The sequence below is a fragment of the Rhinatrema bivittatum genome, chromosome 7 (assembly GCF_901001135.1).
Source record: "Rhinatrema bivittatum chromosome 7, aRhiBiv1.1, whole genome shotgun sequence".
Classification (NCBI taxonomy): domain Eukaryota; kingdom Metazoa; phylum Chordata; class Amphibia; order Gymnophiona; family Rhinatrematidae; genus Rhinatrema; species Rhinatrema bivittatum.
The window spans coordinates 310,872,835-310,897,600 of record NC_042621.1 but is presented as its reverse complement, the minus strand read 5'-3'; the positions used below and the strand labels follow the sequence as shown (position 1 = coordinate 310,897,600).

Below are 24,766 nucleotides of genomic sequence, written 5' to 3'. Positions count from 1 at the left end.
TAAATAACCGATTCACATCTACCCGTTCTAGACCTCTCATGATTTTAAACACCTCTATCCTATCCCCCCTCAGTCGTCTCTTCTCCAAGCTGAAAAGTCCTAACCTCTTTAGTCTTTCCTCATAGGGAAGCTGTTCCAGTCCCCTTTATCATTTTGGTTGCCCTTCTCCATACCTTCTCCATCGCAATTATATCTTTTTTGAGATGCGGCGACCAGAATTGTACACAGTTTCAAGGTGTGGTCTCACCATGGAGCGATACAGAGGCATTACCTTTTCTATCATTATTTTCTCTTCTGCTATCCCAAGCGATCCTCGTGCTGTGCCATTGCTCTGTGAGAGTAAAGCAGAGCAGGGGTGCAGCCTGTCTCAGGGCAGGGGAGAGGTGAGGAGAGCAGGGGCGCAGCGTGTCTCAGGGCAGGGGAGAGGTGGGGAGAGCAGGGGCGCAGCCTGTCTCAGGGCAGGGGAGAGGTGAGAGCAGGGGCGCTGCCTGTCTCAGGGCAGGGGAGAGGTGGGGAGAGCAGGGGCGCAGCCTGTCTCTGCACAGGGGAGAGGTGGGGAGAGCAGGGGTGCAGCCTGTCTCAGGGCAGGGGAGAGGTGAGAGCAGGGGCGCTGCCTGTCTCAGGGCAGGGGAGAGGTGGGGAGAGCAGGGGCGCAGCCTGTCTCTGCGCAGGGGAGAGGTGGGGAGAGCAGGGGTGCAGCCTGTCTCAGGGCAGGGGAGAGGTGAGAGCAGGGGCGCTGCCTGTCTCAGGGCAGGGGAGAGGTGGGGAGAGCAGGGGCGCAGCCTGTCTCTGCACAGGGGAGAGGTGGGGAGAGCAGGGGTGCAGCCTGTCTCAGGGCAGGGGAGAGGTGACAGCAGGGGCGCAGCCTGTCTCAGGGCAGGGGAGAGGTGAGGAGAGCAGGGGCGCAGCGTGTCTCAGGGCAGGGGAGAGGTGAGAGCAGGGGCGCAGCCTGTCTCAGGGCAGGGGAGAGGTGAGAGCAGGGGCGCAGCGTGTCTCAGGGCAGGGGAGAGGTGAGGAGAGCAGGGGCGCAGCGTGTCTCAGGGCAGGGGAGAGGTGAGGAGAGCAGGGGCGCAGCGTGTCTCAGGGCAGGGGAGAGGTGAGGAGAGCAGGGGCGCAGCCTGTCTCTGCACAGGGGAGAGGTGGGGAGAGCAGGGGCGCTGCCTGTCTCAGGGCAGGGGAGAGGTGACAGCAGGGGCGCAGCCTGTCTCAGGGCAGGGGAGAGGTGAGGAGAGCAGGGGCGCAGCGTGTCTCAGGGCAGGGGAGAGGTGAGAGCAGGGGCGCAGCCTGTCTCAGGGCAGGGGAGAGGTGAGAGCAGGGGCGCAGCGTGTCTCAGGGCAGGGGAGAGGTGAGGAGAGCAGGGGCGCAGCGTGTCTCAGGGCAGGGGAGAGGTGAGGAGAGCAGGGGCGCAGCGTGTCTCAGGGCAGGGGAGAGGTGGGGAGAGCAGGGGCGCAGCGTGTCTCAGGGCAGGGGAGAGGTGGGGAGAGCAGGGGCGCAGCGTGTCTCAGGGCAGGGGAGAGGTGAGGAGAGCAGGGGCGCAGCGTGTCTCAGGGCAGGGGAGAGGTGAGAGCAGGGGCGCAGCGTGTCTCTGCACAGGGGAGAGGTGAGGAGAGCAGGGGCGCAGCGTGTCTCTGCACAGGGGAGAGGTGAGGAGAGCAGGGGCGCAGCGTGTCTCTGCACAGGGGAGAGGTAGGGAGAGCAGGGGCGCAGCGTGTCTCTGCACAGGGGAGAGGTGAGGAGAGCAGGGGCGCAGCGTGTCTCTGCACAGGGGAGAGGTAGGGAGAGCAGGGGCGCAGCCTGTCTCTGCACAGGGGAGAGGTGAGGAGAGCAGGGGCGCAGTGTGTCTCGGCGCAGGGGAGAGGTAGGGAGAGCAGGGGCGCAGCGTGTCTCGGCGCAGGGGAGAGGTGGGGAGAGCAGGGGCGCAGCGTGTCTCGGCGCAGGGGAGAGGTGGGGAGAGCAGGGGCGCAGCGTGTCTCGGCGCAGGGGAGAGGTGGGGAGAGCAGGGGTGCAGCGTGTCTCGGCGCAGGGGAGAGGTGAGGAGAGCAGGGGCGCAGCGTGTCTCGGCGCAGGGGAGAGGTGGGGAGAGCAGGGGCGCAGCGTGTCTCGGCGCAGGGGAGAGGTGGGGAGAGCAGGGGCGCAGCGTGTCTCGGCGCAGGGGAGAGGTGGGGAGAGCAGGGGCGCAGCGTGTCTCGGCGCAGGGGAGAGGTGAGGAGAGCAGGGGCGCAGCGTGTCTCTGCACAGGGGAGAGGTGAGGAGAGCAGGGGCGCATCGTGTCTCGGCGCAGGGGAGAGGTGAGAGCAGGGGCGCAGCGTGTCTCGGCGCAGGGGAGAGGTGAGGAGAGCAGGGGCGCAGCGTGTCTCTGCACAGGGGAGAGGTAGGGAGAGCAGGGGCGCAGCGTGTCTCGGCGCAGGGGAGAGGTAGGGAGAGCAGGGGCGCAGCCTGTCTCGGCGCAGGGGAGAGGTGAGGAGAGCAGGGGCGCAGCCTGTCTCGACGCAGGGGAGAGGTAGGGAGAGCAGGGGCGCAGCCTGTCTCGGCGCAGGGGAGAGGTAGGGAGAGCAGGGGCGCAGCGTGTCTCGGCGCAGGGGAGAGGTGAGGAGAGCAGGGGCGCAGCCTGTCTCGGCGCAGGGGAGAGGTGAGGAGAGCAGGGGCGCAGCCTGTCTCGGCGCAGGGGAGAGGTGAGGAGAGCAGGGGCGCAGCCTGTCTCGGCGCAGGGGAGAGGTGAGGAGAGCAGGGGCGCAGCCTGTCTCGGCGCAGGGGAGAGGTAGGGAGAGCAGGGGCGCAGCCTGTCTCGGCGCAGGGGAGAGGTGAGGAGAGCAGGGGCGCAGCCTGTCTCGGCGCAGGGGAGAGGTAGGGAGAGCAGGGGCGCAGCCTGTCTCGGCGCAGGGGAGAGGTAGGGAGAGCAGGGGCGCAGCCTGTCTCGGCGCAGGGGAGAGGTAGGGAGAGCAGGGGCGCAGCCTGTCTCGGCGCAGGGGAGAGGTGAGGAGAGCAGGGGCGCAGCCTGTCTCGGCGCAGGGGAGAGGTAGGGAGAGCAGGGGCGCAGCGTGTCTCGGCGCAGGGGAGAGGTGAGGCGAGCAGGGGCGCAGCCTGTCTCGGCGCAGGGGAGAGGTAGGGAGAGCAGGGGCGCAGCGTGTCTCGGCGCAGGGGAGAGGTGAGGCGAGCAGGGGCGCAGCCTGTCTCGGCGCAGGGGAGAGGTGAGGCGAGCAGGGGCGCAGCCTGTCTCGGCGCAGGGGAGAGGTAGGGAGAGCAGGGGTGCAGCGTGGATTTCTTGCAAGCCCTGTAGACTGGGAGCAGAGCACATTATTGGTGGGGAATGTTCAGCCTGTGTTTTTCTGGAGGTATTTTGTGAGTGACTCTGCGCTCTCTTCTTTAGCCTAGGCAGGCAGAATATTGCTGGCAAAGTCCGCAGCCGAATATGGGTGAGAAGAAGCCAGAACCTCTGGACTTTGTGAAAGACTTTCAGGAGTACCTCACGCAGCAAACCCATCACGTGAACATGATCTCTGGCTCTGTGAGTGGGGAGAAGGAAGGAGAAGTGCTTCAGGGAGGTAAGTTTCACCCCTCTGGTCCAGGACCATGGATCGCCATGAATCCCGCGGGTTACAGCTGCAAAGCTTCAGAAGGGTTTCCACGCTGTCCTCCACAAAATATGCTAAGCAGCTTGGGGGCCACTCCTAAGGGGGTGAACAGAATTAGGAACTGTTTGAGTGATAAGCAAGACAGACCGGGGGATCATCCGTGCAGTGTCCTAGGGATCTGTGAGTGGTACTGAAGTAGGGCTGCTTGGAAGCGTTTCTCTTTACTGATGATACGGAGTTCCCTGGACGTACCCAGATCAATCCAAGCTGACACTGACACTTAACGTGAGGCGTCACCTGCAGTCCTTCCGTATTTCTCTGTCTCCAGCAGATGTGGAGGTGCAAAGCCTACAGTCTGAGTTAAACAAAAACACAGAATTGCAGTTTCACCATTATCCACATGTTTATTAACTCCTTCAAAAAAGTGAAGCAGATTTGTGAGGCAAGACTTGCCCTGGGTAAAGCCATGCTGACTTGGTTCCATTAAACCATGTCTTTCTATATGTTCTGTGATTTTGATGTTTAGAACACTTTCCACTGTTTTTCCTGGCACTGACGTCAGGCTAACCGGTCTGTAGTTTCCCGGATCGCCCCTGGAGCCCTTTTTAAATATTGGGGTTACATTTGCTATCCTCCGATAAAGGTTCGGATGGGCCAGATCCAGATGAAGGATTGGGCCAGATGCCAGTGACTGAAGGGTACGACCCTAAGGTGCTGCATTTATTCCGGAAAGAGGAATTGTGGTCTTAGTTCCGCATGTTCTTGAGGAGCTGGGGATCAAGGTTCCTCAGGAGGAGTCCGATCAAGAGAGAGTGGACCCGGTCATGGTGAAAAAGCAGGCAGTCAGGGAGTGGGATACTCCTGAGATGGGCCTGAAGGTAGGTCGGGTGATGGCTAAATTGTATCCACTGTCAGAACACCCTCGAGTTGTTGGCACTTTCTAAGGTGGACGCTTCGGTGTCTGTGGTCACTAAGAAGACCACCATCCCTGTGGCTGCTTCAGCGGCGCTGAAGGACTTGCAAGACAGGAAGTTGAAAATTCATGTCCAGAAGATATTTGAGGAGTCTGCGCTTGGCATTTGTGCTGCTGTGTGCAGTAGCTTCATGCAGAGGGCCAGTTTGTGCTGGGTTTAGCAGTAACCGGCCATGAGGTCACTATCTCCATCGGAGGCTAAGCAGGTGGATGCCCTGTGTGACCTCATTAGAACTTCTTCGAGAATCTCCGTTGGTGAAGGAATTAGTCTGCAGATGTGTGGTCTAAGTCTCGTTTGGGAGCTTTACTGTTCAAGGGAAAGTTCCTGTATAATGAAGACCTAGGGGAGCTCGTGAAGCATCGGCTGCCAGACGACAAGCCCAAAGATAGGAAAGCTTCCTCTGCGGGGCAGTCCTGATTTCGATCAAACCAACGGTTTCGGCCTGGTAGGCCCTCGATGGGAACTCGGAGGCAAACTTTTTTTTTTTTAGTAGAAAGGAACTTCTTGAACAGCATAAGAGGAGTAACAGAAAACATTTCTTCACTGAAGCGGTAGATGCATGGATGCATGGTAGATCCTATGGAGGTGGTAGAGACACAAAGAGTAATGAAATTCAAGAACATAAGAACATGCCATGCTGGGTCAGACCGAGGGTCCATCAAGCCCAGCATCCTGTTTCCAACAGTGGCCAATCCAGACCATAAGAACCTGGCAATTACCCAAGTGCTGTGTGCAATTCTGGTCGCCACATCTAAAAAATGATATAATTGCCATGGGATCCTGCAACGGCCTTGCTTTTTTCCGATGTCCCTTTGTTCACCGTCACAGGGATGGGATCCCGCGACGGCATTACTCCAACAGGCCTCATTGGGTGGGCCATGGCCCACTCTTGGGTATACCACTGCCTGACAGCAGACACAGAATGTGTTGCTTAAAGGGATACAATGTTCATCGAGGCCATTTGCATCTTCAAATTAATGCCTTAGATGTGTCAGCCATTTTCAGACAATGTCCTTTTCTTTGGCCCACACAGTTCTGTAGAGTCCATCTTTGCTCAAAATCACGAGGTTAGTATTCATAGTTGACCGTTCCGTAACTTAGCTGGATATAACGTATCTGGCTAAGTTATAAGGTATATTCAACAGCTCGGCTAAGACATACAAGTTATAGCTGGCTAAGTTTCAACCTGCTCTATGCAGCTAAGACTGAATATTAGTAGTTAGTTGCATAACTTTATACAGCTAACTCCCTGCACCCTGATCCGCCGACAGAATGCCGACAACTTATGTGGCTAATATTTTAGCTGCATAAGTGAATGCTGCTGAACAAGGGCGCATATTCAGTGGTTGCCACTTAGCTGCATAAACTATGCTTTTGCAGCTAAATAGCTCTGAATGCTTTTTGACTATTGCTCTCCATCTTATTTGGTACAACTGCTTTATAGGTGGTCTGGACTAAACTCTACAGTAGCTTCATTCAGTCACCACTTCCGGAGGAAATGGTGAAGACCAAAACTGTAAAGGACTTCAAAGGGGCGTGGGATAAACACTGTGGATCCATAAAGTCTAGAGGATGTGAATGAAGAGTGGGTGGCTCGCGGGAATGATGGCTACTACCTGGAGGTAATACCCTTATTCAATAAACATACACACGGTTAATGCAACTCCAACATTGCTCTAAGCTTCAACGGCAAGAGGAAATGTGGAAAAAAGGATTTGCATTCACAAAAAAGCGGGGAGTAGCTGGCTTGTTACGACGGTTACTACCCCAAACCAAATAAGCCTGATACTTCACTTTCAATGCATATCCAGCATAACTCTCTGCTTCAATGGCAGGGGGGAAAGACCGATACTTCACGCACATCCAGCAGAGCCCTCTGCTTGAACGGCAGGGGGAATGAAGAAACGTGGATCTATATTCGGGCAACAGCCAACAAGGACTGAATTACATAGTCTGGATAAACAGATAAGCATGGGTGTAGCTTGCTTATTGCAGCGGTTACTACCCCTAACTAATTAAGATATTTCACTTAGATGCAGTTCCAACACTGCTCTCTATATTATAGGTGGGGGTGGAAGGGAAATAGAATAAAAAAGGTTACTAAGAGCCAAGAGTAACAGATAAGCATGAGAGAGAAAAAAAAAAGTGCGAAAGCTTGCTGGGCAGACTGGTCTTCTTCTGCCGTCATTTCTCTGTTTCTATGTCTATAACACTGCTGATGTACGGAGAGTTTTAAGTTATGCCGTGACAAGTCAGGTTACCCTATGTTCTTAATTAACCTGTGGATAACCTTCATTGTATGCCACTGCTGATTAATCTGAAACTTATCTTTATTCTAACAGCTGGGACAGACAGTGCTCAGAATGGCCTGGATCATCCTTCTGTTGAGGTTTCCCTGGATGAAAGCGCTGGAATATTAGTGGATGGCTTTGAGAGGACATTTGATGGAAAGTTGAAATGTCGCTACTGCAGCTATGCCAGCAAAGGAACAGCTCGTCTCATTGAGCATATCCGAATCCACACAGGTAAGGAATATTCTATAGGATATCAATAATCTGCAGCCATGCAGGAAGGAAAGGTTTTTATATTCCATTTATCCAAACAAGTGGTCAAAGTGGATTTTAATAGAACATGAAATACAACAGAATGGTTGAAGTATAAGAAATTGTAAATAAATTAAAATCCCACAGTATAATCAAAGCAAATCTTATACTAGTCTAGAGTACTTGTATGGAATATTACTGATCCAAACCTGTACAGGTAAGAGAATATCCTATGAATATACCGACATTCTTGATATTTCTATCAAGAATGTCGGTATATAAAAATTCTAAATAAATAAATGAAATATCACCCATTTGAATCCACACAGGCAGCGAGGGTCCCTCAGGACTTGGCTCGTCTGAAATCATGCAGGTAGTGAGGGTCCTCTGGGACGTGGTCTTCTGAAATCCACTCAGGTAGCGAGGGTCCCCTGGGACTTGGCTCTTCTGAAATCCACGCAGGTAGCGAGGGTCCTCCGGGACGTGGCTCTTCTGAAATCCACGCAGGTAGCGAGGGTCCTCCGGGACGTGGCTCTTCTGAAATCTACGCAGGTAGCGAGGGTCCTCCGGGACGTGGCTCTTCTGAAATCCACGCAGGTAGCGAGGGTCCTCCGGGACGTGGCTCTTCTGAATCCACGCAGGTAGCGAGGGTCCTCCGGGACGTGGCTCTTCTGAATCCACGCAGGTAGCGAGGGTCCCCCGGGACGTGGCTCTTCTGAATCCACGCAGGTAGTGAGGGTCCTCCGGGACGTGGCTCTTCTGAAATCCACGCAGGTAGCGAGGGTCCTCCGGGACGTGGCTCGCCTGAGGATCCCCTAGGACTTGGCTCTTCTGAATCCACGCAGGTAGGCAGGGTCTCCTAAGACTTGGCTCGTACCGCTACTACTACTTAACGTTTCTATGATGCTGAGCGACATACGCAGCGCTGTCAAACATACAGAAAGACAGTCCCTGCTCAATAGAGCTTACAATCTAATAAGACGGACATACAGGACAAGAGACTTGTTAAAAGAAAGTTAGTCAAGACTAAAAGCAGACAATCGGGGATAAGATTTAAAAGCAGTTTCAAAAAGGTGGGTGTTTAGATGGGATTTAAACATGGCAAGAGAGGGAGCGTGATGCACCAGCTCAGGAAGTCTATTCCAAGCACACGGCGCATCCAGGTGGAAAGCAGGGAGTCTGGAATTGGTGGTAGAGGAGAAGGGCACAGATAGGAGTGACTTGTCTGATGAGGGAGTGCATGAGGAGGGGTTAGAGAGAAATAAGAGAGGAGAGGTAGTGAGGAGCTGCAGAGTGAAGGCTCTTGCAGGTGAGAAAGAGGAGATTGAACTGTATGCAGGAGCAGATAGGGAGCCAATGCAGAGACTTCAGAAGAGTGGATATGTGAGCATAGTGACTTTGGTGAAAGATAAGTCGTGCAGCTGAATTTAGGACAGATTGCAGGGTGAGAGATGGATCACTGGGAGACCTGTGAGGAGCAGGATGTAATAGTGTAAGAGGAGGAGATGAGAGAGAGGAAAGGGTTCTGGTATGGGTGTAGTGACTTTGGTGAAAGATAAGTCATGCAGCTGAATTTAGGACAGATTGCAGGGAGAGAGATGGATCACTGGGAGACCTGTGAGGAGCAGGGTGTAATAGTGTAAGAGGAGGAGATGAGAGAGTGGAAAGGGTTCTGGTATGGGTGCAGTGACTTTGGTGAAAGATAAGTCATGCAGCTGAATTTAGGACAGATTGCAGGGAGAGAGATGGATCACTGGGAGACCTGTGAGGAGCAGGGTGTAATAGTGTAAGAGGAGGAGATGAGAGAGAGGAAAGGGTTCTGGTATGGGTGCAGTGACTTTGGTGAAAGATAAGTCGTGCAGCTGAATTTAGGACAGATTGCAGGGAGAGAGATGGATCACTGGGAGACCTGTGAGGAGCAGGGTGTAATAGTGTAAGCAGGAGGAGATGAGAGAGAGGAAAGGGTTCTGGTATGGGTGCAGTGACTTTGGTGAAAGATAAGTCATGCAGCTGAATTTAGGACAGATTGCAGGGAGAGAGATGGATCACTGGGAGACCTGTGAGGAGCAGGATGTAATAGTGTAAGAGGAGGAGATGAGAGAGAGGAAAGGGTTCTGGTATGGGTGCAGTGACTTTGGTGAAAGATAAGTCATGCGGCTGAATTTAGGACAGATTGCAGGGAGAGAGATGGATCACTGGGAGACCTGTGAGGAGCAGGATGTAATAGTGTAAGCAGGAGGAGATGAGAGAGAGGAAAGGGTTCTGGTATGGGTGCAGTGACTTTGGTGAAAGATAAGTCGTGCAGCTGAATTTAGGACAGATTGCAGGGAGAGAGATGGATCACTGGGAGACCTGTGAGGAGCAGGGTGTATAGTGTAAGCAGGAGGAGATGAGAGAGAGGAAAGGGTTCTGGTATGGGTGCAGTGACTTTGGTGAAAGATAAGTCATGCAGCTGAATTTAGGACAGATTGCAGGGAGAGAGATGGATCACTGGGAGACCTGTGAGGAGCAGGGTGTAATAGTGTAAGAGGAGGAGATGAGAGAGAGGAAAGGGTTCTGGTATGGGTGCAGTGACTTTGGTGAAAGATAAGTCATGCAGCTGAATTTAGGACAGATTGCAGGGAGAGAGATGGATCACTGGGAGACCTGTGAGGAGCAGGGTGTAATAGTGTAAGCAGGAGGAGATGTGAGAGATGAAAGGGTTCTGGTATGGGTGCAGTGACTCTGGTGAAAGATAAGTCATGCAGCTGAATTTAGGACAGATTGCAGGGAGAGAGATGGATCACTGGGAGACCTGTGAGGAGCAGGGTGTAATAGTGTAAGAGGGAGGAGATGAGAGAGAGGAAAGGGTTCTGGTATGGGTGCAGTGACTTTGGTGAAAGATAAGTCATGCAGCTGAATTTAGGACAGATTGCAGGGAGAGAGATGGATCACTGGGAGACCTGTGAGGAGCAGGATGTAATAGTGTAAGCAGGAGGAGATGAGAGAGAGGAAAGGGTTCTGGTATGGGTGCAGTGACTTTGGTGAAAGATAAGTCATGCAGCTGAATTTAGGACAGATTGCAGGGAGAGAGATGGATCACTGGGAGACCTGTGAGGAGCAGGATGTAATAGTGTAAGCAGGAGGAGATGAGAGAGAGGAAAGGGTTCTGGTATGGGTGCAGTGACTTTGGTGAAAGATAAGTCATGCAGCTGAATTTAGGACAGATTGCAGGGAGAGAGATGGATCACTGGGAGACCTGTGAGGAGCAGGGTGTATAGTGTAAGCAGGAGGAGATGAGAGAGAGGAAAGGGTTCTGGTATGGGTGCAGTGACTTTGGTGAAAGATAAGTCATGCAGCTGAATTTAGGACAGATTGCAGGGAGAGAGATGGATCACTGGGAGACCTGTGAGGAGCAGGGTGTAATAGTGTAAGAGGAGGAGATGAGAGAGAGGAAAGGGTTCTGGTATGGGTGCAGTGACTTTGGTGAAAGATAAGTCATGCAGCTGAATTTAGGACAGATTGCAGGGAGAGAGATGGATCACTGGGAGACCTGTGAGGAGCAGGGTGTAATAGTGTAAGCAGGAGGAGATGTGAGAGATGAAAGGGTTCTGGTATGGGTGCAGTGACTCTGGTGAAAGATAAGTCATGCAGCTGAATTTAGGACAGATTGCAGGGAGAGAGATGGATCACTGGGAGACCTGTGAGGAGCAGGGTGTAATAGTGTAAGAGGGAGGAGATGAGAGAGAGGAAAGGGTTCTGGTATGGGTGCAGTGACTTTGGTGAAAGATAAGTCATGCAGCTGAATTTAGGAGAGATTGCAGGGAGAGAGATGGATCACTGGGAGACCTGTGAGGAGCAGGATGTAATAGTGTAAGAGGGAGGAGATGAGAGAGAGGAAAGGGTTCTGGTATGGGTGCAGTGACTTTGGTGAAAGATAAGTCATGCAGCTGAATTTAGGACAGATTGCAGGGAGAGAGATGGATCACTGGGAGACCTGTGAGGAGCAGGATGTAATAGTGTAAGCAGGAGGAGATGAGAGAGAGGAAAGGGTTCTGGTATGGGTGCAGTGACTTTGGTGAAAGATAAGTCATGCAGCTGAATTTAGGACAGATTGCAGGGAGAGAGATGGATCACTGGGAGACCTGTGAGGAGCAGGATGTAATAGTGTAAGGAAGAGATGAGAGAGAGGAAAGGGTTCTGGTATGGGTGCAGTGACTTTGGTGAAAGATAAGTCGTGCAGCTGAATTTAGGACAGATTGCAGGGAGAGAGATGGATCACTGGGAGACCTGTGAGGAGCAGGGTGTAATAGTGTAAGCAGGAGGAGATGAGAGAGAGGAAAGGGTTCTGGTATGGGTGCAGTGACTTTGGTGAAAGATAAGTCGTGCAGCTGAATTTAGGACAGATTGCAGGGAGAGAGATGGATCACTGGGAGACCTGTGAGGAGCAGGATGTAATAGTGTAAGAGGGAGGAGATGAGAGAGAGGAAAGGGTTCTGGTATGGGTGCAGTGACTTTGGTGAAAGATAAGTCATGCAGCTGAATTTAGGACAGATTGCAGGGAGAGAGATGGATCACTGGGAGACCTGTGAGGAGCAGGGTGTAATAGTGTAAGCAGGAGGAGATGAGAGAGAGGAAAGGGTTCTGGTATGGGTGCAGTGACTTTGGTGAAAGATAAGTCATGCAGCTGAATTTAGGACAGATTGCAGGGAGAGAGATGGATCACTGGGAGACCTGTGAGGAGCAGGGTGTAATAGTGTAAGCAGGAGGAGATGAGAGAGAGGAAAGGGTTCTGGTATGGGTGCAGTGACTTTGGTGAAAGATAAGTCGTGCAGCTGAATTTAGGACAGATTGCAGGGAGAGAGATGGATCACTGGGAGACCTGTGAGGAGCAGGGTGTAATAGTGTAAGCAGGAGGAGATGTGAGAGATGAAAGGGTTCTGGTATGGGTGCAGTGACTTTGGTGAAAGATAAGTCATGCAGCTGAATTTAGGACAGATTGCAGGGAGAGAGATGGATCACTGGGAGACCTGTGAGGAGCAGGATGTAATAGTGTAAGAGGAGGAGATGAGAGAGAGGAAAGGGTTCTGGTATGGGTGCAGTGACTTTGGTGAAAGATAAGTCATGCAGCTGAATTTAGGACAGATTGCAGGGAGAGAGATGGATCACTGGGAGACCTGTGAGGAGCAGGATGTAATAGTGTAAGCAGGAGGAGATGAGAGAGGAAAGGGTTCTGGTATGGGTGCAGTGACTTTGGTGAAAGATAAGTCATGCAGCTGAATTTAGGACAGATTGCAGGGAGAGAGATGGATCACTGGGAGACCTGTGAGGAGCAGGGTGTAATAGTGTAAGAGGGGGAGATGAGAGAGAGGAAAGGGTTCTGGTATGGGTGCAGTGACTTTGGTGAAAGATAAGTCATGCAGCTGAATTTAGGACAGATTGCAGGGAGAGAGATGGATCACTGGGAGACCTGTGAGGAGCAGGGTGTAATAGTGTAAGCAGGAGGAGATGAGAGAGAGGAAAGGGTTCTGGTATGGGTGCAGTGACTTTGGTGAAAGATAAGTCATGCAGCTGAATTTAGGACAGATTGCAGGGAGAGAGATGGATCACTGGGAGACCTGTGAGGAGCAGGGTGTAATAGTGTAAGCAGGAGGAGATGAGAGAGAGGAAAGGGTTCTGGTATGGGTGCAGTGACTTTGGTGAAAGATAAGTCGTGCAGCTGAATTTAGGACAGATTGCAGGGAGAGAGATGGATCACTGGGAGACCTGTGAGGAGCAGGGTGTAATAGTGTAAGCAGGAGGAGATGTGAGAGATGAAAGGGTTCTGGTATGGGTGCAGTGACTTTGGTGAAAGATAAGTCATGCAGCTGAATTTAGGACAGATTGCAGGGAGAGAGATGGATCACTGGGAGACCTGTGAGGAGCAGGATGTAATAGTGTAAGAGGAGGAGATGAGAGAGAGGAAAGGGTTCTGGTATGGGTGCAGTGACTTTGGTGAAAGATAAGTCATGCAGCTGAATTTAGGACAGATTGCAGGGAGAGAGATGGATCACTGGGAGACCTGTGAGGAGCAGGATGTAATAGTGTAAGCAGGAGGAGATGAGAGAGGAAAGGGTTCTGGTATGGGTGCAGTGACTTTGGTGAAAGATAAGTCATGCAGCTGAATTTAGGACAGATTGCAGGGAGAGAGATGGATCACTGGGAGACCTGTGAGGAGCAGGGTGTAATAGTGTAAGAGGGGGAGATGAGAGAGAGGAAAGGGTTCTGGTATGGGTGCAGTGACTTTGGTGAAAGATAAGTCATGCAGCTGAATTTAGGACAGATTGCAGGGAGAGAGATGGATCACTGGGAGACCTGTGAGGAGCAGGGTGTAATAGTGTAAGAGGAGGAGATGAGAGAGTGGAAAGGGTTCTGGTATGGGTGCAGTGACTTTGGTGAAAGATAAGTCATGCAGCTGAATTTAGGACAGATTGCAGGGAGAGAGATGGATCACTGGGAGACCTGTGAGGAGCAGGGTGTAATAGTGTAAGAGGAGGAGATGAGAGAGTGGAAAGGGTTCTGGTATGGGTGCAGTGACTTTGGTGAAAGATAAGTCATGCAGCTGAATTTAGGACAGATTGCAGGGAGAGAGATGGATCACTGGGAGACCTGTGAGGAGCAGGGTGTAATAGTGTAAGCAGGAGGAGATGAGAGAGAGGAAAGGGTTCTGGTATGGGTGCAGTGACTTTGGTGAAAGATAAGTCGTGCAGCTGAATTTAGGACAGATTGCAGGGAGAGAGATGGATCACTGGGAGACCTGTGAGGAGCAGGGTGTAATAGTGTAAGCAGGAGGAGATGAGAGAGAGGATAGGGTTCTCGTAGTGTGTTCAGAAAGGAAAGGACGGACTTTGGCAATGTTATAAAGAAACGACATGTTTTAGCAGTGTTTTGGATATGCATAAGGGAAGGAGAGAGAGGCGTTGACTAGGACTTCAAGGTTACGAGCTGATGGGACCGCGGCGATGACCGTGTTATCCACAGAAACAGAGAGAGGGCTTCGGGGGAAAGATAAGGAGCTCTGTCTTGGTCATGTTGAAACCACGCAGGTAATGAGGATCCCCTAGGACATGACTTGTCTGAAATTATGCAGGTAGCGAGGGACCCCAGGATGTCACTTCTCCGTTACCACGTGCTCCAAGGTCTCAGCGGTTCGCAGAGTTAAAACCTGCATAAATATATACATTTATACCCACACAGTGATTCTCGAGGACACGGCTAAATACATTCCCTGTACGAACCAGGATCAGTCCAGACTGCTGGGTTATGTCCCCAATCCAGCAGCTGGAGTCAGAGAAAAGCTGAAAAGGCCCCCCCCCTTACGTCCCGGGGTGCCACCTGCCATCCCTCAGTGTTTCTCTGACTCCAGCAGATTGAGAGGCATAACCTGCCGTCCTGATCATCTCCAAATTGGGAAGGGTTCCTCTGTCCTTTTTTTGTCAGGTTTGATTTATTTACGGGGAATCCTCTGACTACATCAATTTTTCTTTAAAAAAAAAAAATAATAATAATAATTAGGTAGGAGCCTTGGCCGGCCAGGCAGGGCATTGCCCTTAAGCCCTCTACCCGGAGACTTTGGCCGCTAGCCCGGTGACGGAGGAGACCATTTACTGGTGGGCCGGTCACTTTTCTCCTCTTTTGGTTGCTACCTTGCCCCAGAGAAGGTTTTTTTCCTCTGGTCATGTCTCTGTCTAGTAATTAAAACCAGAGAGCTTTATTCCTCTGGTGGCTTTGACAGAAAAAAAATAAATAAATATGTAAAAGATTCCAGGAGACACATAAGATTGCAGCAGGGTAGTATTATTACATTTTCAGTGTGTGCCTGTCAGCGCTTGCACCTGCCATGTTTCCCGGGCCTCCGGAGAGGGTGGATTTTTTCGCCCGGTCTGCGGTGTTAGTTTCACGCCATTTCATGCCGCGTGGGCATTCTTGTGGGGACTCGGGGAGCTGGCTCTCCCGCGAGGGTCTCTGCTCCCGCTGTCTTCCTGGGGGCGAGGGACCCTCGCGGAAGCAGATGCCAGATAGGAGCTCCCGCCCGCGTAGCGCCTCGGAGGCACCGGCGGCCAAGCGTTTTCGGCCGGGCACGCTCGGGGACGCGGCGGTGGCCATTTTGAATGCATCTGATGCCGATGCAGAGCCGTGCTGGGAGGAGGAGGTGGATCCTTCTCTCTCCCCACCGGCATTAAGCCCAGAAAAACAGCGCGATTGGATCACTAATACAGCCCCTCCCTCGAATTTTACTCCGGGGGGGCCGCTAAAGAAACGGCCCCCTTTTTCATCTCAGTTCATTCTATTAATGGCTGAAGCAGACCTAACTGATGCAGGGGCTGTACCAGCCAGAGCTTTGCCTCCAGCTCCGGACATGGGAATTTCTGGGCCAAGGATCCCTGTTCCTGCTACGGTTGCCGAGATTCCCAGCCCTCGGCACCTGCGGATCTTTCTCTTATGGACCTGGCCTATCTGGATGTGAATAGGGATGCAGCTCCTGCTACCCCTGTGGAGGGAGATGATCCGCAGGAGCTGCGATTATTCAGTAAAGAGGAATTGGATCCCCTGATTCCACATGTACTTCGAGAACTGGAAGTTCCCCTAACTTCGGCGACCCTAGACCCCTCCCCGGGGGATTCGGTTTTATCCAGACTTCGTTCTCCCCCCCCCCCCCCCCCCAACTTTTCCCTTTCATCCGAAACTTTTTGAAATTGTTTCTAATGAATGGAATTTTCCAGAAGCATCCTTAGGGGTCAGTAGGGCTATGGAAAAGCTCTACCAGTTACCCCTGGAAACCTTGTATCTCCTTGAGATCCCTCAGGTGGATTCAGCGGTTACGGCTGTCGTCAAACACACTGCGATCCCCGTCACTGGGGGACTGCCCTTAAGGATCTTCAGGATAGGAAATTGGAGATTTTATTTAAACGCATTTTTGAAGTCTCCGCTTTGGGGGTAAGGGCGGCTGTCTGCAGCAGCCTTATGCAGAGGGCTACCCTCCGCTGTGTTCAACAATTGCTCACATCACAGGAACTTTCTCCTGATGAGACTGAACAGGCGAACCGCATAGAGTTGGCAGTCGCTTACACGGCTGATACATTATATGATCTTCTCAGGACTTCTGCTCGCACGATGTCCTCGGCAGTCTCAGCCAGGAGGCTCTTATGGCTCTGCCATTGGGCGGCGGAATCTACCTCTAAGTCTCAGTTAGGTTCCTTTTCTTTCAAAGGTAAGCTTCTGTTTTTGGCGAACAGCTGGAGCAACTTATTAAGGACCTGGGAGACAATAAGGTCTACAAGCTCCCAGAAGACAAGCCCAAGGCTTCTCGGTTTGCAGGGGCCTTCCAGGGACGCTTTCGGGGTTAACGGCTTTTTCGGTCCAGAAGGGGGACCTCCTTCGTTTCACGGCAGACTCCTTCCAGGTCTCAGACATGGGCGCATTCCTTTCTTGGCAGGCGACCTCAGCGTAGTGGGACCTCACACACCTTCGCCCCTTCTAAGTCTTCCCAATGAAGGGGCGCCGACCCATTCCTCCATCCTAATGATCGGGGGATGTTTCTCCCAATTTTACGAGGAATGGGTCAAGATAACCTCAGACCAGTGGGTCCTAGACATTATAAATCACGGTTATGCTTTGGATTTTGTTCACCCGCTTCAGGATTGTTTTCTGATATCTCCCTGCGGTCCTTGGGAGAAGCAACAGGTTATTCACCAGACGTTATCTCAACTGCGGGCCCTGGGGGCTATAGTCCCAGTTCCAGCAGCCAAGCGTCGGACCAGTCGTTATTCCATTTACTTCGTGGTTCCCAAGAAGGAAGGATCGTTTCGACCAATACTGGATTTGAAGAAGGTCAATCTACAGTTGCGAATCCCGAGATTCCGTATGGAGACCTTGAGATCAGTAATTGCAGCTGTCCACAAGGGAGAATTTTTGGCTTCTTTGGATTTAGCGGAAGCATATCTTCACATAGGAATACAGGAACATCATCAAAGGTTTCTGCGATTCATGGTGCTGGGCGAACATTACCAGTTCTGCACACTTCCCTTTGGCCTAGCGACGGCTCCGCATGTGTTCACCAAGCTGATGGTGGTGGTAGCAGCGAGCCTTCGAAGGGAAGGAATATTGGTGCATCCCTACCTGGACGACTGGTTAATTCGCACAAAGTCGGAGGAGCTTTGCAAGGCAGCGGTACAGGCAGTCTTGCATCACCTACACTCCCTAGGATGGGTGGTCAACTTTGCCAAAAGTCACCTGGTTCCGTCGCAAGTACTGGAATTTTTGGGATCGCGCTTTGATACAGCGGTGGGGAAAGTTTTCCTACCACTGGTCTGTGTGGAAAAGTTGATGACCCAGGTAAAAGAACCCTGTTGGATCTACCTTTGCCAACGGTGTGGGATTATTTGCAGGTTCTTGGTTCTATGGCATCTACCCTGGAATTGGTACTGTGGGCCTTTGCTCATTTACGGCCCTTACAGAGGGCTCTTCTGTCTCGTTGGGACCCCAAGTCGGAGGAGTTTCACCTGCCCTTGCCATTGCTAGAACCAGCGAGATCCAGCCTCGAATGGTGGTTTGTTCCACATCATTTGCTTCAGGGTGTGGTCCTGGAAACTCCTCGATGGATCATAGTCACAACTGATGCCAGCTTGACTGGTTGGGGAGCGGTTTGTCAGTCCCGATCGACACAGGGCCAGTGGTCACCGCTCCAAGCAAAGTGGTCCATAAATTGGTTGGAAACCAGGGCAGTCAAGTTGGCACACTACCAATTTCTACCAATTGTTCATCACCGAGCGGTTTGGATACTCTCCGACAATGCAACCATCGTCGCTTACATGAACAGTCAGGGGGGCACCAGGAGTCACCCGGTAGCCTCTGAAGCGGCCAAATTGATGGCTTGGGTGGAACATCACCTGTCTCGCATAGCAGCGTCACATATAGCCAGGGTGGACAACTTTCAGGCGGATTTCCTCAGCAGGCAGTGGCTAGATCCCAGAGAATGGGAACTGTCCAACGAAGCAATGAGGCTAGTAACATGCCGGTGGGGAATTCCTCGACTGGACCTGATGGCGACTCGCTCGAACACTGTTTTTCAGCCGCAGAAGAGAACCCGGGTCAGAAGGAGTGGATGCCCTGGTTCTATGTGGCCCCTAGACATTCTCCTATACGTGTTTCCTCCGTGGCCCTTGGTGGGCAAGATTCTTCAGCGCATAGAGTATCACCGGGGACCGGCCATTCTGTGGCCCCGGAGTGGCCGAGACTACCGTGGTTTGCGGACCTAATCAACCTGAAGGTGGACGGTCCTTTATGTCTAGGTCACCTACCGAAACTACTGCGTCAAGGTCTGGTATATTTCGATCAGGTGGATCGCTTTTGTCGAGCGGTCTGGCTTAAGAGAGGCGACAATTAAAGGATATCCCGAGGCGGTTATTACTACTCTTTTGAGGGCTCGTAAGACGTCTACATCTCTTACCTATGTTAGAGTGTGGAAAGTGTTTGACTCTTGAAGGTGTCCCTGCGTAAGGCTACCATAGTTCACATTCTCACCTTCCTTCAGGATGGTTTTGAAGAAAGGTTTAGCCTATAGCTCGCTTAGAGTGCAGGTATCAGCTTTGGGTTGTTTATGGGGTAAGATTGGCAGGTCCTCCATTGCTTGTCATCCCGATGTGGTTAGTTTCCTGCGAGGAGCTAAACATTTGCACCCACCAGTACGGGCTGTTTGCCCTTCATGGAGTTTAAATTTGGTACTCCGCGGTCTTTGCAACGCTCCATTTGAGCTTCTTAAACGGGCCACGTTAAAGGATTTGACTCTGAAGACTATTTTTCTGGTAACTATTTGTTCGGCCAGGCGTATTTCTGAGTTCCAAGCTTTGTCATGTAGAGAGCCGTTCTTATGCATTTCGGATTCGGGCATCTCTCTTTGTACGGTGCCTTCCTTTCTTCCGAAGGTAGTTTCGACTTTCCATGTCAATCAGTCTGTGGAGTTACCAGCCTTTTCATTTTCAAACGTGGATAAGAATTCACCGCAGGGTCGGGAGATGCGGAAACTGGATGTCCGGGTGCTTCTTCAATACTTGGAAGTTACTAATCCTTTTCAACTGTCTGATCATCTTTTCGTGTTATGGGGCGGTCCGAAGAAGGGTAGTAAGGCTTCAAAGGCCACTATTGCCTGTTGGCTAAAGGATGCAATTGCTTCCACGTGTACATATGTCACGGATGTCCATTACCGAATGGGCTTAAAGCTTATTCTGTCTGATCCCAAGCGGCGTCTTGGGCGGAAAGCCAATGTGTTTCTCCTCAAGAAATATGCAGGGCATCTACTTGGAAATTGTTGCACACTTTTGCTAAACATTATCGTTTAGATGTCCGAGCTCCGGATGTCTCTTCTTTTGGCAGCAGTGTGCTTCGAGCGGGACTCTCTGGGTCCCACCCCATTTAGGGCAGCTTGAGTACATCCCAGCAGTCTGGACTGATCCTGGTATGTACAGGGAAAGGAAAATTAATTTCTTACCTGATAATTTTCGTTTCTGTAGTACCTAGGATCAGTCCAGATGCCCGCCCAGCGAGATTTCGTTTCATCCAGTAGAGTCCGCTCGTCGATATTTCTCTTATATTCGCAGATATTGATGTTTCTACGGACAACCTTTCTACAGTTATTCAGCCATGGTTACTTTTGTTCTTGTTCAAACAGAAAAGATTTTTGTTCTATATGTTACTCTCAATCTGTTTTACTAAGGCAAGATACTTTACTTGATCTAGTCATTAGTTATGGAATTGTTCTGCTTTGATATTAATTATACTGAAGGGGATGCAGGTGGCGCACCGGTATGTAAGGGGGGTGCCTTTTCAACTTTTCTCTGACTCCAGCTGCTGGAAGGGAGGCATAACCCAGCAGTCTGGACTGATCCTTGGTACTACAGGAACGAATATTATCAGGTAAGAAACTCATTTTCCTTTGCTGAATGCTGCACATAACATCCTTAGCTATTAGTAATAGTTAATACCTTTGTTTCCATGGGATTGGCAGGGAGATGTGCGAATTTTAGTGCACGTATTTACACCTTTTTTGAGTGCTAAAACCTTAACTTGTAAGTGCAGTTAAATTGGAGTAAAGTCATGCACGGCTTAGTGTCCCTTGTTGCATTGGCCTCATGGTGGGGCCTCGCTGCAGTATCTTGGGATTCTTTAGACATAAGTTACTGCCTTTGTTATGTGTTACACTTGTACTGTCTTTGTTCTCCTTCATATAGTTCATTTCCGCTCCCTGTTTTTACACTCTTATTCTTCTGCTGGAGCTCTCCAGAGCAAGTCGCTTGATTAGCGTCAGAAACCTTCTGAGAAGCTTTGGGGCCTGAGCTGACCTATGAAACAGTGTGCGGGCATTGTCACAGGGTCCATCCCATGAGGAAGTCACGTTTGCTGCAAAGTCTGGGCTCATCTCCAAGCTCAGGCATGCCTGCTGCTCCTTGTGACCTTGTGCAGGTCACTTCCATCACCTCAGGTGCAAACAGAGATTGTGAGCCCACAGGGAAATCTCTCCAGCACCTGAATGAAGTGTCTGAAAGGTGGAATATAAATAAATATTCTCAGTAAGATGCAGAGAAGAAAACCTAGCCCTGGTCATCTTCACTACGAGAGCTGTGTGAAGGCAAAGTCTGTCTTAAGATCCCGATCTTCCCAGAGGGGGCAGAGAAGGTGAGTGGATGTTCTGTGATAGTGAATTCTTTTCTTATTGGCCAAGGCTTCACTTTTGAATCTTCTCTCGGTGTAAATACGGGCAAATCAAGGGCAAGACCAAATCTTTCTTTTTCTTCTTAGGATCTTTTTCCTGCCCCACTGGACACCCTTTCCATCTGAGGAGATGGCATCTCTGAGCTTCCTTGTGAGCATGGTTTTCTCACCAGGGCTGGATCTGCACTTGCACTGAAAGGGAATCCTTACTTGGACAGCATCAGGCTTGACACTAGAGGATTCTGCTGTGAAGGAGGTGGATGCTTCATGTTAAAACAGCAAATCCAAATGCCCTCAAGCTTATAACGCATGGTAACATAGTAATGACCAAAATGGCCCATCCCGTCTGCCCAGCAAACTTCTTATGGTAGTGTCTGCCGTGCTGTGCAGGCTACCCCCATGTTTCTCTTTTACTGGGTAATGAGCCGCCTTGAAAATCCAGACAGTGCTGCTTTTCCCCTTATGTGCGCATATCCGTACCCCAGACCATAAACATCAGGGCTTGTGTTGGTTGTCGTCTGAATCCAATTCCTCTTTCCATCCCCCTCCCCGCACCATCAAAGTGGAGAGTGATGTTGCAGTTGTGTCAAAGGAATCAAGTAAAGACATGCCTTATGTTACGGGCAGTGACTGCTGCTGCGTGTAGGCTCATCCCCATGCCTTATGTTACGGGTAGTGACTGCCGCTGCGGGTAGGTTCATCCCCATGCCTTATGTTAAGGGTAGTAACTGCCGCTGCGGGTAGGTTCATCCCCATGCCTTATGTTACGGGTAGTGACTGCCGCTGCGTGTAGGTTCATCCCCATGCCTTATGTTAAGGGCAGTAACTGCCGCTGCGGGTAGGTTCATCCCCATGCCTTATGTTAAGGGCAGTGACTGCCGCTGCGGGTAGGTTCATCCCCATGCCTTATGTTAAGGGCAGTGACTGCCGCTGCGGGTAGGTTCATCCCCATGCCTTATGTTAAGGGCAGTGACTGACGCTGCGGGTAGGTTCATCCCCATGCCTTATGTTAAGGGTAGTGACTGCCGCTGCGTGTAGGTTCATCCCCATGCCTTATGTTAAGGGCAGTGACTGCCGCTGCGGGTAGGTTCATCCCCATGCCTTATGTTACGGGTAGTGACTGCCGCTGCGGGTAGGTTCATCCCCATGCCTTATGTTAAGGGCAGTGACTGCCGCTGCGTGTAGGTTCATCCCCATGCCTTATGTTACGGGTAGTGACTGCCGCTGCGTGTAGGTTCATCCCCATGCCTTATGTTAAGGGCAGTGACTGCCGCTGCGGGTAGGTTCATCCCCATGCCTTATGTTAAGGGTAGTGACTGCCGCTGCGGGTAGGTTCATCCCCATGCCTTATGTTAAGGGTAGTGACTGCCGCTGCGGGTAGGTTCATCCCCATGCCTTATGTTAAGGGTAGTGACTGACGCTGCGGGTAGGTTCATCCCCATGCCTTATGTTAAGGGCAGTGACTGCCGCTGCGTGTAGGTTCATCCCCATGCCTTATGTTAAGGGTAGTGACTGCCGCTGCGTGTAGGTTCATCCCCATGCCTTATGTTAAGGGTAGTGACTGACGCTGCGTGTAGGCTCATCCCCATGCCTTATGTTACGGGCAGTGACTGCCGCTGCGTGTAGGTTCATCCCCATGCCTTATGTTAAGGGTAGTGACTGCCGCTGTGTGTAGGTTCATCCCCATGCCTTATGTTACGGGTAGTGACTGCCGCTGCGGGTAGGTTCATCCCCATGCCTTATGTTAAGGGCAGTGACTGCCGCTGCGTGTAGGTTCATCCCCATGCCTTATGTTAAGGGTAGTGACTGCCGCTCGTGTACGTTCATCCCCATGCTTATCAGTTCCCCAGATCATAAAAGTTGGGGCCCTCATTGATAGTTGTCTGAATCCAGTTCCCCCTTTTCCCCACCATTGAAATGGAGATCAGTGTTGCAGTTGCATCAAAGCACTGAGGCTCATTGGTTAGGGATAGTAATCCCGCATACCTGCTGTTAAGGGTCAGCAAGTTACCCCAGTCACACCTTTCTAGCCTCTAGGGATCCCCATGCCCCTTAGAATTCAATTTTTGTCTTCTCCTCCTCCTCCAGAAGGGCATTCCAGGCATCCACCACCTGCTCCATGTAGAAATATTTCCTAATGTTGGTTCTGGTTTCATTTTATGGCCCCCTATTTCTACTGATTTCTTTCCAATGGAAAAGGTTCAACGTTTGTGCATTGTTAATACCTGTCAGGTATCTGAAGGTCTGTGTCCTATCTCCCCTGTACCTCCTCTCTTCCAGGGTGCGCACATTCACATCCTTCAGCCTCTCCTCGTAAATCTTCCAATACTGACACCACACAATTTGGATCGCCCTTCTCTGGGCCGCCTCCATCCTGTCTCTGTCCCTTTTGAGATAAGATCTCCAGAACTGAACCCAGTACTCCAGGTGAGGCCTCACCAAGGACCGGTACAAGGGGATCATCACCTCCTTTCTCTTACTGGTTATTCCCCTCTCCATGCAGCCCAGCATTCTTCTGGCTTTAGCTCTCGCCTTGTCACATTGCTTTGCAGTCTTCACATCATGAGACACTATCACCCCAAGGTCCCTTCCTTGGTTTGTTCACCCCCATCACACACAGCTCTCTTGGATTACTGCATCCCATGTGCAGGACTCTGCACTTTGGCATTGAATCCCAGCTGCCAAATTTTTGACTATTCTTCAAGCTTTCTTAAATCACTTTTCATTCTCTACTCCCATCAGGCATGTCCATTCTGTTGCAGATCTTAGTATCATCTGCAAATAGACAAACTTTACCTTCTGTCCCTCCCATAATGTCGTCTACAAAGCAATTGAACAGAACCAGTCCCAACACCGATCCCTGTAGCGCTCCACTTAACACTGCTATCTCTTCAGAGTAGCTTCCATTTACCATTGCATGCTGTCTCCTATCTGTCAACCAGTTTGTAATCCACTATCCCACCTTCTTGTGTTATTCACAATCTTCCTATGTATGACTATCAAAAGCTTTGCTGAAATCCAAGTAGATCACATCAAGTGCTTTTTCTCAAATGAATTCTCTAATCACTCAAAAAAAAAAATAAATTGGATTTGTGTGACAGGACCTTCCCCTGATGAATCCATGCTGCCTTGGGTCCAGCAAGCCTCCTGACTGGAGATAGTTCACTCTCCTTTCCTTCAGCAGAGTCTCCATTACTTTTCCCACCACCGAGGTGAGGGTAACCGGCCTGTAGTTTCCAGCCTCCTCTCTGCTCCCACTCTTGTGAAGCGGGACCACCACCGCTCTTCTCCAATCACTCGGCACCACTCCCATTTCCAGGGATCTATTGAACAGGTCACACAGCGGAGCCACCAGCACATCTCTGAGCTCCCTCAGTATCCTGGGATGAACCTAATCAGGCCCCATGGCTTTGTCCACTTTCCAGGGATCTATTGAACAGGTCACACAGCGGAGCCCCCAGCTCATCTCTGAGCTCCCTCAGTATCCTGGGATGAACCTCATCAGGCCCCATGGCTTTGTCCACTTTCCAGGGATCTATTGAACAGGTCACACAGCGGAGCCCCCAGCTCATCTCTGAGCTCCCTCAGTATCCTGGGATGAACCTCATCAGGCCCCATGGGCTTGTCCACTTTCAGTTTCTCCAGCTCTTCCCACACATGGGGTTGCATCTACCTGATTCCCAGCCGTGGTCTTGTTAACCAGTGAACACCAAACGGAGGTTTCCCTGTACTACCCGGATCAGTCCAGACAGTGGTTTGAGCCTCCAGTCTTTCTCTGATGTATCTGAAAAATGTATTTATTTTAAAATGTTTATTACCCATCCTTCCTATGTTTTTTTTCTCCTCACTTTACCTCTTTGTCAATCCTTTCTTCTGCTTGATCTTTTGCTTTCCTGATTTCTTTCAGATATTCTTCCTTGGGTTCTCTTTTTTGGGATCCTTTATACTTCTT

The 24,766-nt window shown here is 51.2% G+C and overlaps 1 protein-coding gene across 3 annotated transcripts in view; it reads left to right on the top strand.

Moving 5' to 3' along the window:
• The window catches only part of IKZF5 (IKAROS family zinc finger 5), a 60,463-nt gene that overhangs the window by 8,763 nt on the left and 26,934 nt on the right, over window positions 1-24,766 (top strand). For all 3 annotated transcript variants that reach the window (XM_029610588.1, XM_029610587.1, XM_029610586.1), the window contains 2 exons: window positions 3,368-3,542; window positions 6,889-7,071. In XM_029610588.1, the coding sequence (XP_029466448.1) occupies window positions 3,410-3,542; window positions 6,889-7,071 (316 nt within the window). In that variant the 5' untranslated portion in view covers window positions 3,368-3,409. The remainder of the gene's footprint in view (window positions 1-3,367; window positions 3,543-6,888; window positions 7,072-24,766) is intronic.